Source organism: Dermacentor variabilis, unplaced genomic scaffold, assembly GCF_050947875.1.
Source record: "Dermacentor variabilis isolate Ectoservices unplaced genomic scaffold, ASM5094787v1 scaffold_18, whole genome shotgun sequence".
Classification (NCBI taxonomy): domain Eukaryota; kingdom Metazoa; phylum Arthropoda; class Arachnida; order Ixodida; family Ixodidae; genus Dermacentor; species Dermacentor variabilis.
The window spans coordinates 6,422,100-6,436,225 of record NW_027460346.1 but is presented as its reverse complement, the minus strand read 5'-3'; the positions used below and the strand labels follow the sequence as shown (position 1 = coordinate 6,436,225).

The window sequence follows — 14,126 nt, the reverse complement described above, 5'->3', positions numbered from 1 at the left end:
GGGCTGCGCTACTTCGATGTTGGTGGTTCTATGTACAGGCGCCCAAATCTTTAACTGGCGTGCGCGAGCAGCGACTTTTCCGTGCGTCAGCGCCGTATGACGGGGCGAGGCTGGAAACAGCTTAGCAGACGATGGGCCCAGCTGAGCGCACTTTGTCCGCATGCGCTTAGCCTCAGACCCTTTCCAGCCGCGCCCCGTCATACGGCGCTGACGCACGGAAAAGTCGCCGCTCGCGCACGCCAGTTAAAGATTTGGGCGCCTGTACAGCTACTGAAAGTCCCACGTAGTCTTGCTTTATTGTTCAGGTTCAGCTTGGGCGCATCCTTTACAAGCTATGAATCAGTTTACCCAAACCAAAGCATTGTGCTTGCATCTTTACAGGGAACACAGTTCGTTGCAAGTTTTGTGGTCAGCCTAATGCAATCCCTGCCTATCATAATCTGCCTTGTAGTCTGTGCTCTGTAAATGACTTCACCTGAAATTATAATCGTGAATTTTCGTGCACCATTGTCAGGCCGAATCACAAGTGTTATAGGTCAAATGAAAAAAAGTCAACTTGATTACTAATTTTCTCTGCAACATAAGCAAAATCAGGAGAGGAATGTAGAACTATCCTATCAATTTACTTTTAGCCGAGTTCAGCACTCCACTGTGCTTCGTTACAAATGAGACACTGCAGAGGTGAAAACATAATTCATTGTAGTGGTAGTTCGCACTTATGGTGCAATATTATCTTTAATGGCGTCTCAGCTTGTTGCTGAAGATATACCAATTCAGACCATCCTGTTGCACTATAGTATGTGCAAAATTGTAAATATGGGCATTTTTAAATATAGTCATGAAAAATAAGGTATACGAAAACATACATAACTAGGACGTAGACAAAAAGCAAAAATGCCTCCATTTTGAAGCTTAATGCACATCTTTAAAACAAATTGTATTCCTCAGTATGCAAGCACCTCTGATACTACCTCCGATACTGCTCGACACACTACTTCTGTTTTGTTCGGATTTCTTTTCACATTTTAATTTGTGCCAGGTCAGGATGGGAAGGACAAATGTACTTTCACAAGGAACACTGATAAACGACGGTGCTGTTGGTCAGAACAGCAATGAATGTCTTTAATATTAGCTGCCATTGGTGTCCAGTCTACATTCAAGTCGCTATTCAAATTACATTTTTCTACCCACACACAAGTTGCAAGCGGTCAGCCACAAACCAAGGGCTGTCGTGCTTGCCAAACAGCTTCAAGCTTAGTTTTTTTTTCTTTGAGAGAAAACACCCATTCTCACCAAAACTTTTATTCCTTCAGCATTGTTTTCTCCTTTCATTCATACATACCTCAGAGAACAGCCAGCATTGCAAAAAAAAAAAAAAAAAAAAAAAAAGCATTGCTAGCCCCCTCTTCAACAAGCAAAACCCATTCTAACAGTGCCTTCATGGAGCAGGCATGCCCACAAATGCGCCAATGGCATGGCATGACTGCGCGCGTCGGAAGTGAAAAACAAAAACAGACAAAAGATCCAAGTGCCGACAAAGATCGCAGTGAAAATTGGAACATTCCTAGGGATCACACACACAAGGAAGCTTCTTCGACAGAACCAAAATGTACAGCACAGGAAACCATACAAATTTTTATGACCGCGTGCGTTCTGTGTGTGTGGGATACTGGGACCACTTTTTGACAGTGATTCCTCTCTAGAATGCTTTTTTTCCCTTGTCCAAACAACCAGTACACTCTGGCTAGATTACACTGCATTTCAAATCCCAATCTGCTCCTCAAAAATTAGAAATGCTTTCCGCAGCTCCCACTTCTGCTTCAATTAAGACGAAAGGAAATGCAATGAGGCAAGGAATCGCTGTGAATTTCAGCCCTTTAAATTGCAGTGCACAAACCCCATGCCTCACCAAGTGGCATTATACACAATTTTATTCCGTACTGTGCTCTGTCACATAAGTGCATGCCTGAATATGAACAAAAAGCAATTGAGCAGAGTTAGTGAAGTGCACAGAAAGATAAGCGATTGCGAAGGCCCTAGAGGCGTCGCTTCCATTTTGCTACACCTGTGTGCCTTTTGACTGCATGCAGAATAGAAGAAGAGAACATTAATCCAAGTACCCACCATAGCATCATAAACAAGGTCGATAAACTACCTTGTATAATCATTTGAAAAATTTAAAAATCATCTACTTCAAAAACAAAGGCTTTCCTTTTGCAAAGGACACCAACAGCTACAGAGCCATTTGCAGAAAGGAAAGTCCTGATTCTACTCGTAGTCATCGATGACAGAGACCTACAGCCACTACGATGGTAGGACGTCGTCGTCAAGCCCAAAGCAGCACTTGTAGTACAGTAGCTCTGCCAAATGCTGGGCTTATCAAAAGGCCTGCCCTTCTATGTACAACTATAAGTTTAAGCAAACAGACAAACAAAAGGAGGAAGTTCCCCAAAAAGCATCACAAATGGTTATCATCAACCACTAATATAAGCTTTTAAACAGCATTTACTACAGTACGCCACCTCTTCAGCGAGGCTAAGCGCAGAACGGAATGGTAGCAGCATCTCAATGACAATCATGGCAAACACCATTTCACACATTTGGGAAAGAAAAGATACACAAGATACCCTACACCAAAACCAAGCAGTTCATAAGAGAGATCCACAAAGCAGTCTTAACGACTACAGACCACTGTTAAGGCAGAAGTTGGTCATGGTCGGTGTGCAAGACCTAGCAGCACCACACTGCCATGCACTTAGCAGCACCATTTTTTTTTCTTGTTGCTAGTCCATTGAACATTGCTTCTGTTTTACTTAGTCTTCACTGGAGGATACAGATAACAACAAACCATTCATACCACCATTTGGCTCAACCACGTGTGATGGTAGCTTAACAAAAGAATGGTGGCAACCAAAGGTAGGGTCTCCAAACTTGCCCCGTATAGGCTTGAACCTTGGATTGCAAGATAGACATCAAGACACCTTCAAGCTCTTGCAGACAGAGCAAGCTTCCTCTCCTGTTTCCCTTCCCGTACAGCCATGAGCTCATGCCTTGAATCTAATTTACATTAAAACAGTCTAAAAATGAAAAAAATTGTATACAATTACTCAGCAATGCTGTGGGGCCAAACAAAACTTCATTTTTTGTAGTAGCCATCCAGTGAAAATGTCACATTTGTGTTAAAAGCACGGTGTTGCTAACAGACAATGAATGTGGTTACGATACCTACAGCATTGCACTGTCACGTTTCCAACTGACTTTAATGTGTCATGCAGCATACAGGGATTTAAAACGTCATGCTAGGCCTTGCAGAACAATTTTAGACTATATTAGGGACTTTGATGCATGCCCAAAAAACGAATGCCAAGTGTATCAGTTTCGATTCTGCTTCAGTCACACGTGAACCTGAACAGACACATGACAAAGGATTTCATTTTAATCAGTCGAGCACCTTCGATCCACTCTTGCAAACAGAGTACCATAACTAATGCCTGCAGACAGACAGCCTTGGCCTCTGCATGTAGCCTTAAAAATTACATGAATGCTCTTGCACAAATAATTAAGACTAAAAAAATGTTCATTTCAACAGCGTAATGACATCATATAACATGCGCGCTACACTTTCAAACATTTCCATTCTGGTTTTATCAAACCTAGAATAAACCTACTGCCAGAAGACATGACAGAAAAAGTCTCGGAACACTACCCTTCCATAGGAGAGCAGCAGACAGAGGGAGGAAAATAAAAACTATTTCAGAAAAATGGCATTCTAAAATGCACCATGAATTGAAGTAGCATTTGAAAGAAGAAATACTGTCCTGTAGTGCAAAAAAGAAAAGAACCTAGGAAAAGGCTTCGCATGGAAAGGGACGCAAGATGGCTGCCAAGTCAAACATGTGACATCTGCTACGTTGGATATGCTCTCCTCCTGGCCAGGTTACCACCAGCTGCCTTGTGACTGCTGTCCACTGCTCGCGACGAGAAATCCGCAGGATCAAACATCATGGGTGTTGAGACCGCCTTGGCTGAGGGTTGCTGCATTAGTAACAAGAATGTGTCAGTAACTTAGCCCCCAAACTGACAATACAGAACTCTGGTTCCAAATTAGTCTTTCCACAACTGCAAGATTCTAGACTGATGGTCTCAAACATGTAACCTGCTGACTTCTCGTATGCAGCCGCATCTGCCAATGCGGAGACATATAGGTGCACCTGTGTGCAAAAGTACAGAGACCCTTTCCTTCCTGTTCACTAATTGAACTGTATTTTGTGTGCCATATGATGGCCCTAATTTTGTTTGCGTTTCCTCATGACGCTGTCCTAAATTACACTGCAAGAAGAAAACAACAACACTTCTTAGCTGAGGCAGAAGTGGAGTTCCAAATGAGGACTTAATTCTGCACACAGGGATTTCTCTTTATCTGGCCTGATGCTTGACGCAAACATGAGACCTTTAGTTCTAGAGCTTCCAGTCTAGGGCTACCAATGTTGGTCATGGCAAAGAGCCCCTCACCATTCTTTGACATCAAAGAATAAGATGGCTAGGAACAGAACTAAGCAACATTTTTTTACTGGAGCCACCTCCATAACTAAAGTGACAAGCCCGGACTTCTGTGCATGTATGGGCATTGCATGCATTTATATGTCGCTGGAATGTGGTTATTGAGGGCAGGTATCAGATCCAGGAATACCCTGGTCAGTAGAAGAGCGTTTGTCCAAATTACTGTTTTTTTTTTTTTACTCCAAAGCAATACAGGAGGAAGTTCCAGATTGTCTGACCCCTTGTACATCTTTTACCCAAAGCATGGTATACGGGTGCATTCACATCATACATCCATCAGAATGCAGTTGCTGTAGCCAAAGAATCGAGTCTGCAATCTTTGGCCAGGAGCAAAATGGCACCAAAAGAATCTGAATTTAAGCCTGTTGCTACGGCTTCACAACCGAAGTAGAGCACGAAAAACTGGAAAATGCCTAGTCCTGCCCTCCCTTTCTTGCCCAGGTTTTTGTGATGCTTTTACGCTAAACTGCAAAAGCCTCAAAGCTACTACAGCAGATTTAGCAAAGGTCCCAAGCCAATATAAAAAATAACATATTTTCTTTTTTTATTGTGTTTTTGCAGTTTACGTACCTTTGTTAACATACATTATTTGGAGAGTTTAATGTGCACGATGTTCTTGTACGCCAAGTAAGCAATAGTATTGTTGAACATGGCGGCACCCAAGGCTTCAGCTTGAATTCTTATGATGCTGTGCTCTCACTATTGTTGGTTGCAACTAACTGTTGAAATGAGCCTTCACTTCCTCTAAACTGACATGAAACGTTAGTTATGAGCACATGGTGACTCCAATTTCTGAGGCCGTTCGGCAATTCTGGCATTCGCAGACCTAACGAGAGGCATCGGCATAGAAACGACAGGATGGTTGCCAATGCACTGGCTTAGATATGTTTGGCACAAGGCACCAGACAGCGCCCCGTTTTCTAGCACCTTCCTTACATTTGCGTTTACTATGCATTAAAGTAAAGGTCTTCCAGTGACACACACTGCAACGTACCGCAAAGGTGCTCATGTTTGACGTAAGTAAGGTGAGAAATGCTATTCTAAAACTGTCTATTCTTAGCACAGTGCCAAGCACGCTTTCTTATCACATTGTGAAAATGCTGTTGCCTGTCAACATGTACGGTGCTAATTATGTGAAATATAGAGAAAATAAAGTATGTTCAAAAGTGACTGTTCAACAATACGGCCCGAGTTTGTGAATGTGTTGCTGTATGTACTTCCCTTTGGCCTAGACAGTCCATGGGCGCGATTTTCTAGCAATGCCTTTAATGCTATCCCCTTGCATGTTTTTCGTGCTTTGTCAAGGATTAGAGTCACAATTAGCATGTGGTATCAATGGGCATCAGCCAGCCATGAAGAGTGCACGACAAGAGTGGCACAGAAACAAGCAGAAGGCATCGCTACGAAATCACGGCACTTATTCGACCACTATCACACTGTCACTACAGACAGACAAAAGTACAGTCAATGCATGCACCAAATCTTCATCAGCGGCTACTAGATCAACTAGCTTTGCTAGTTTCGGTTTTGAGGAAGTGCCAGTGACATGGCCGACAACCATGCCAGCGACATACCAAAATGAAAATACCGTTATTTTTCCTCGACCCAGTTGCCAAATTAGCACATGGCTATACATTCGGAGTCCGAATTATTGCATGGCGTGCTGTAAGGAGTCTTAAAAAAGAAAAATTAATTAAATGGTGTTTTACATACCAAAACCACAATCCAATTATGAGGCATGCCATAGTGGGGGGCTCCAGAATAATTTTGACCACCTTGGTTTCTTTGACGTGTACCGAAATCTAAGTACAAGGGTGTTTTCGCATTATGAAATTTGTCTGAAATCTCAGTTGTCATACATCATGTCTACGGGGCTAGTGGTAGGACTGCTGAACTGTCTGAATAATCAAGCATGTTCGAATGATCAGTCAGCAACTGTATATCCTCTTTATCTTTATACCTTCTACAGTAAACTACTCTTAAATGAAATGTTCCTCGGCATGCAGTTGTATGGCCCGAAATGTAGTGCTGGCTGCACATTGATTTTGCTGTTTCATTCCCTGCAGGCTGTAAATATTGATTTGTGAGCAAAACAACAAGAAAATACTGCCATTCACCTAATGAATAGAAGGTTATCTTTCCATAAAAGCCCTTTACAATGGATTTTTTTTTCAAGCAGCCATCACAAGCATGCACTGAAAGTTGTTCAAATTTGCACTCACATAGGTCGGCACGGCTTCTGGAGGTGGTGGTGGAGCAGGTGCAGTCTGGTCTGGCAACGGAGCAGGCGACACAAATTCATAGCCAGAGCTCCCATCATGTTGTTCTGTGCAAAAAAAAAAAGAAGAGTGAGAAAAAGAACAAACATTCCCAATGATTAGGATACTTCCTAATGCGAAATTTGAGCGCAGCTCCATACGTGTTTTCATTAAGCGATATATTGAGGCAAAGAATTAGAGAGAGACATGTATCAGAGTCGGCAATCATCGAAAATCTGATCTGAGGGTCAAGCATGTCAGCTTTTATACATGACGCATCGAAGGTTCCAGTGTAATCCCTGGTAGCGCTTGGCTTCCAGAAAGTACTACTCAATTCGCGTTGTGCATACAATCCGATTAGAAAACAATCACAAACTATGGCAACTGAAACAAGCGCGAACGAGACCAAACCAAACAAAGCAAACAAGCACGAGTGAGAGCTGGTGCGAGCAGCTGATACGAAACGGGCAGTTTGGCTGAGAGCAAATATGGGTAAGCATCGAGCGGTCGAGTGAGTCCACATGAACACATGAAACCAGTTTCCCGTGTGCATGTCACTGAAGGGGTTACTCTCATTGGTCTCTGCCATTCGCGGCTCCTGTCTTTCACCTACCGCTTCGTGTTAACTCTCATCTTTCGCTCAGTTATGCCACCACTAGCCACAGAAACGCCCCCCCCTCCCCCCCCATTATGAGCTGCTCTCTAAAACCCGTTTAAACGCTTCATTTAAAGCAGCTTTAACTGCACTAATGAAAAAAAATGTTCGTGAGATAAACACTCATCAATAATCAGCTTGCACGATGCAGCTGCGCCCAAACAGCAGTGTCAGGATGGTGCAGAGACTGGGCTACATTTGGGGGCAAAACTGCGCCCCAAATTATCGGGTTGCTGTGCAACACCACAAAAAGTGGTGCACAGGTATGTATCTAAGCACCTTAGGTGGAACATGCAAAGGAATTTGCAGTAGAGTTGCCGTGGGGTCGTAAGTCTTGGCAGGCTGACAGAAGAACATACATGCACCTGCACCCTTCTGTCCAGTCTTACAAGGGCATCTACTCACCACCCACAGCCGGAGGAACAAAGAACTGGACGGGAGGCTGTGCAGCAGACTGTTCTGGAAATGATGCCACCGCAGGTGCCGACGGAGAGTCACCAGATGTCTTATTACTGTTTGGGTTCAGCACATCCACATAGTGCTTCCGCAAAGCTGCAAAGAACAATGTTGCATGCAACACAACTTTCAGAAAGACGTGCGGACTTGCATTATATGACGCAAGCCTTAATAAGTCTCTAAAAAACAGCATAAAAAGGAGTATGTTCTCCCACAGTGGTTCTCATCATTGGCACTGTGGGACAGCAGTAAGCCTCTGAGTAAAACAAAAGGTAGCAACATTCCTCGCCCGGCCTCTCCTTCTCTCCTGGTCTCCATGTCGCTTGTGCTTGCCCTCATCGCCCTCACAGTTTGGTCGTTTTCATTGGGGTGTGCTGGTTTTACTCACAGAGTTATGCAAGGTGAGACATTAAAAATTGTTGGGTGTTTACGCCTGGATTTTTACTCTATTTAAGGCTTGTTCATTGTGTGCTGTGCTAGGAACAATGATGGAACGCTATGAAACTGGCAGAAGCAGATGATTTTTGTGCTTTTTCGGCACAGTAACTGCGCACTTGTTTTGCCACTTCAGGTTGGCTGCCTGCTTCGTGTTAGAAGCCTTTTGAGGCTAGTTTTGTGGAGAACTTCCTTTTAGTGTCGAGTTCTAGCACAAAAATTAGAGATCTTTGTCTCGCCAATAATGTATACGTAATGTACACAATGTTCATATACCTGCCAGAGCTTTATTTGAGTGTTACATCATCCACAACCAGTGTACCAGCAGGCAAAAACACTGTCGTGGCTTGCACATATCCAAGCCACTTCGCGAGTTATTTCTATTGTATTGACCAGATTCTGTATTTGGCTTTCTAGGGACACCTGCCCGGCCTGAAAGGGCTCCAATGAAGCCAAGGTGTCGCCGGCACGTGCGAAAGGTGATGCATTTGCATGTGTGCCGCACTATGTAGCTGCTGATTCAACAACTCGGATTGATTTGCGTTGCTGAAAGTGCGCACGTGGGTGCTTGCGTGTACCCAATCGACTGCCGTGTGTAGAGCTTGTGCAGCTTCATAATTTAATCATCTTAGTACCACAATAATCGAATGTAAGGTGCGTGACATACTCGCTTGAACGTGAACGTCATGTAGAAACATGCGCAATCAACGCGAAGCATCTAAATTATTCTTATCGTTTTGTCATGACACTGGCATCTCTGTATGCAGTGAAACTGGTCCTACGCTTTTATTGCAAACTGTTGCCACTGGCTCTCAAGGGCAAGCATCACAGTGGAAACTGTACTGCATTTGTAAATAAAATGCATGCAAGGACGAAAGTTACACATAGAAATAGTTTCCATGAATGAGCACTTTTGCACTTTACGCAGTTTCCAAGACAATACGAGCCAACAAACTCGTGTACCACTTTAATTTGCGGAGACGGCGAAGGGGAGAAAGCCTACTCACAATAGACAAAATCATTTACACTTAATGAACAGCTTGTCCTCACAAAATATGTTTGCAGCACCTAACAAAAGCATGGAATGACAAAGCTGCACACTCTCAGTAGTACAACAATAACGCGTGTTGCATTTTTTGCATGGTATATGACAGCACAGAGCCTACACACTCCATAGCATCATACACTTGTTGATGATAGCGCAATCAGGAAAAAAAATATGAACAGGTACCGAGATTAGCACCCGTGCCTAAGCTTACCCATGATTGAGCTCCATACCCCATCAACAAAGAAACAAGCTACGTTTGTACACATTTGTACACGTTTGCACCTTCAGTACTCTTAAAATCAATCCTTAACATCAAACAAAACAAAAACAGAGGTCTTCAATGACGCAGATAGCCATGAAACTTAGCCAAAACATGTGAAATCCCTTGTGAATGTGTCGCCACGGCAACTCGACAGCCAACTGTCATGGTGGCGAGTGTGCCAAGACGCACAAAAGAAAAAAAATAGAGAAAAGGGCGTGAAAAATACTAAGTGACGGTGTTTGACCAATTCGGAGATGCAGACCTTATCTCCTGCCTACTCTCATGCTCCTCATCGCAGCTGTGGTGGCAAGATAAAAGTATGTCGCAACCTTTGGTTTTATTCAGGGGGCTTAGCCAGCAGCCTATGTTGGCCCCCCCTCCCACCCTAGTGTTGTCTTACTCTTGGTTCCTAAAATCCTTTACCTCATTCCAACCATTCTTCATGACATGTATCAAGGTAAAGCTTGCTACTCACACTTTACCATGCCTTGTGTACTACTTAGAGACTTTCAATGAAAAATTTGATATCACATGCACACCATATCAGATAGATGTATGTGCTCACAGGTTTTATTATGCTCCTGCCATGCGAACCATACACCACAAGTGAAGCTCTCTTTTTTTTTGTGTGTGTGTGTGGCCCGAGACTACAAGGCATATTCATACAATTCTTGCATATCCACAAGAATTGTGTGGATGACACCATTTATGAGATATGCACCATCAGACCTGCGGTAAAAATGCACTGTCATTTCACTTACTTTCTTAACAAAACATCGTTTTATGCATTGAAGCACAAAAGTAACTGGAACACTAACACATTTCTCCACAAAGTTCGAGAGTTAATATCTCAAAACTGTTGTCATCCTGAGAATTCATTCGAAGTGGATCTGCCTTGCAAGCTCACCGGCTCGAATTTGTAAATTGCAATATCGGCCATAATTAGTGAATTTTTTTTAATTATTCGATTATGCAATATAATCTTTTGTGCAAGTAATGTCTGCTTCTTCGAGTAACCAGTTCATGGACTAGAAAAGTGATATCTGCCCCAGGCAATTTAAAAAGAAAATTTTTGAAATTGTTCTCTGAAACATTCGGTATATGCTGGCATCAGTGTAGTCGTTAAGGGTGTGGGGCAGTGTATCCTCCACCCACTAGTGTTTCGTCTTCGGCTTGATGGTGATGGCTTTATAAACAATGCCGTGGTTCTCCTTGAAGTGCTGTACCCAGCTGCCAAATGGCCGGAGGTCCACATTGTTGATGAGTAGGGCAAACTACTTCGCTTTTGTGACCAAAATTGGCCCGGTAATGGGCAAGTTCATGGCATAGGCATTAAGAAACCACTCGTAGAGGGCCTCTTCCACCTCCTTACAAGCACCTTGTCGAATGAATTTGCGCCTGTTGCATACCGAGCAGTTTTCTGTGTCAAACTTCACTGTGAGCAGATAACTGTGGACACTGTTGGTTGTGACAGCCTGTACTTCTTCACCAAGTTGCACACTTTTTTACTGTCTTTGTACTTCTTCACGATACTGCATTTTGTTTCCAAATCTACCGCAGTACGCTTTCTTTTCATCGGCAATGTCGTGCATTGCCGATGATCAGCACTCGGACCAGCCATCTTCCGTTTCAGTGGCGAGTCAAAAACGGCAGAGAAACCACATGGCCAGGAATGACTTCGACGCAATCAACTAAGATGAGCACGAGCGACTTAATTCGTTGGCAGAACTGCGTAGATTGAGGGGCCAGCAAGCAATCTGAGAGCAGCACTGTCAGCGCAATTGGCGCGGTCTATTTGTGTTTTGGGGGGTGGAGCGGCATAGAGTTATGGGCGCAGCCTATTTGTGTTTGGAGGGGTAGAAGGGTTTCAGTTTCAGTTTATTGTTCCTTCAAGATGCATAGTTGGTTGTTAGTAGTATACAAGCGAGGGTCCCAAAGTCAAATGACTGCAACGGGACCCTCGGTTAACAAGAAGATTGGTACAAAATGATTAATTAATACAGCAGTGTAAAATTACACTATCTACAAGTAAATAAAAAATGAACGAAGTAGTAAAAAGGAATACATTCGATTTTTATGTTTTTCGATTATTATTTTTAGGGGTGAAGGGAGAGAGGGGCGCGAGGCTGGCAATGTGGAGAAGGCTGGAAAACAGGTTCTACTGTATGAGCGCGCAGCTACTATTAGGGCAGCGGGTGAGGGTGTAGGAGCTCAGATTTCTCTTTTTCTTTTTTCTTTTCAAGGGTTTTGCATTCCACTACCTTTCAGCATGGACACCCAGCAGCCAGGCTTCATCGTTATAACTGATAATGCTGCATGGGGGCATTGTAATCGGTGGGTTGTTTCATCATAGAAAACATACAAAAGTTGATGGTGCAGTAGCTTCTCATTGTTACTACGGATATATTGTTAAAGCCAGTATCGTTATAAGTGAGTTAAACTGTACTAAATATAACTAAACCAGTGATATCCCGCACTTACACTTCTCGTTTTCGACAACATATTGATTCAGGATGTGTTCCCGACAGATTGAACATAGCTCAAATAATTTCAATATTTATGTCTGGTGACCCCATCAGAACCATTCTCTAACTACAGACCCATTTCGCTGACCAGTATGCCATGTGAACTATGAGAACACATTACTTCGCCAGCAATTATGTAATACCTAACAGAGCACTACGTTATCTTCATTAACCTAGACAGGTTCCAACAGGGTCGCTCATGTGAGACAGTTATTTGAGCTAGTCAGACATATATCAAGCTATTGATGATTCATCACCAATAGACACCATATTTATTGATTTTGCAAAGGCTTTTGACAAGGTAGCTTATAACCAATTATTATTGAAACTTCACTGTTTTAATATATATAGTAGTAGGACTATGAACTGGACTGCCAACTTCTTAACTAACAAGCACCAATTTGTAACTGCTAATCAATTTTCTTTTTCGCTAACCCTAGTAATATCCAGGGTGCTGCAGGACTCTATACAGTCGACTCTCATTACAACGGACCTTGATAACAAAAAGAAAAAAAAGAAAAAGAAGAACAGTCCATTTTATCCAAAGTCCATAATATCCGAAACGCCTCACTTCCAAAACTTTTGTCACAATGTCTGACAACTTTATTGCAAAGAGTGAGTGACGAATGTCCAAAGTAAAAAAAAAAAAAAAAGCTGCAGTTTCGCTTGAGAGGCAAAACATCGACTGCGATAGCAAATTAAGCAAGATAAGCACAGCAGCGGCAGTGAGCGAATTGACCTTCGTGCTGTCTCTCGCTTCAACACGAACTAAACGTAGAAAGCACAGCGCATGTGAGGCTACTGGCACTGGGCGCACTTTGTCCACATCACAGATCGCTTTGAAGGTTAGGCCCGCGCGGGCGGGCACTTTGTCCACACCGCACATTGCTTTCAAGATACGGCAGCCGCGCCGTAAGCAGCAGCCACTGGAGTAGAACCCCCTCTTTTCGCCTCCCCCACTTGTGCCTCGCACGCGAAAGAAGATGGCGTGTTTCTGCCCCGCCTTGCTGCCTCACGCGCGTGATATTGAGCGAGGTTGGTTAAAAGCGAACTTCGTTGCATTAATAAAAAAAGGTGGAACAAACTAAGGCTGAAATATAGTCAGTTGTTCGTGGGTCCATTGTAATGAGCGTAGACTGTATTGGGACCGATTTTATTCCTACTATATACCAACGACATCGGCAGTAATATCACATCTACAGTTAGACTATCTGCAGGTGATTGCATAATTTAATTAACCCTTCCGACACTAACACTTTGCGAACTGACCTCGACAAAATTGCCGACTGGTGTAAACAGTGGCAAATGAAAATATTGTTTAAAAACTAAGGCTATACCTTTCACTACGGCTACTAACCACAAGTCTTCCCATTACTCGATAAATGGCATTATTATTGCAAATGTGCACACAATGAAGTACTTGGGGAACCTATTTATGCTCAAACGTTTCATGGAATCAACACATCGATGCAGTTACTAGCAGCACATGCGAAACGCTTGACTACATCAGGCTAACTTTTACTGAGCTAAGTCGACTCGATTATTAATCTGTACTACAGTTGAACCTGACTATATCGAACCCGTTTACATCGAATTATTTTATATATCGAACAATTTCTGGTCACGGTATAGTTACATTGAGTATATATAGCAAAAGTTACGCTTACATTGAACAAAAATAGCGACTACCGATATATCGAACGTCAAGCGCCGGAAAAGTGCCCCCAGAAGTTAGCTTTCCCTCACGGTATATCGAACGTCAAGTGCCGGAAAAGTGCCCCCAGAAATTGGCTTTCTCTTGCGGTAGCGGGGAAACCCGGCGGCGCGGCTCCATCCAACCGCTCTCCCTACCGTGACCGGGCTGCTCGGGCAAGCCGTCGACACCCCCCTGCAAAAAATGATCCTGGCCCGCCCGCAGTGCTTGCTC

At 43.3% G+C, this 14,126-nt stretch overlaps 1 protein-coding gene across 7 annotated transcripts in view; it reads right to left on the bottom strand.

Moving 5' to 3' along the window:
* Positions 1–1,286: 1,286 nt before the first annotated feature.
* LOC142568320 (uncharacterized) overlaps positions 1,287–14,126 on the bottom strand; it is a 258,619-nt gene continuing 245,779 nt past the window's right edge. For all 7 annotated transcript variants that reach the window (XM_075678322.1, XM_075678326.1, XM_075678323.1 and 4 more), the window contains 3 exons: positions 7,879–8,025; positions 6,783–6,886; positions 1,287–4,035 (listed from right to left, as the gene is read on the bottom strand). In XM_075678322.1, coding sequence (XP_075534437.1) covers positions 3,907–4,035; positions 6,783–6,886; positions 7,879–8,025 — 380 coding nt within the window. In that variant the 3' untranslated portion in view covers positions 1,287–3,906. The remainder of the gene's footprint in view (positions 4,036–6,782; positions 6,887–7,878; positions 8,026–14,126) is intronic.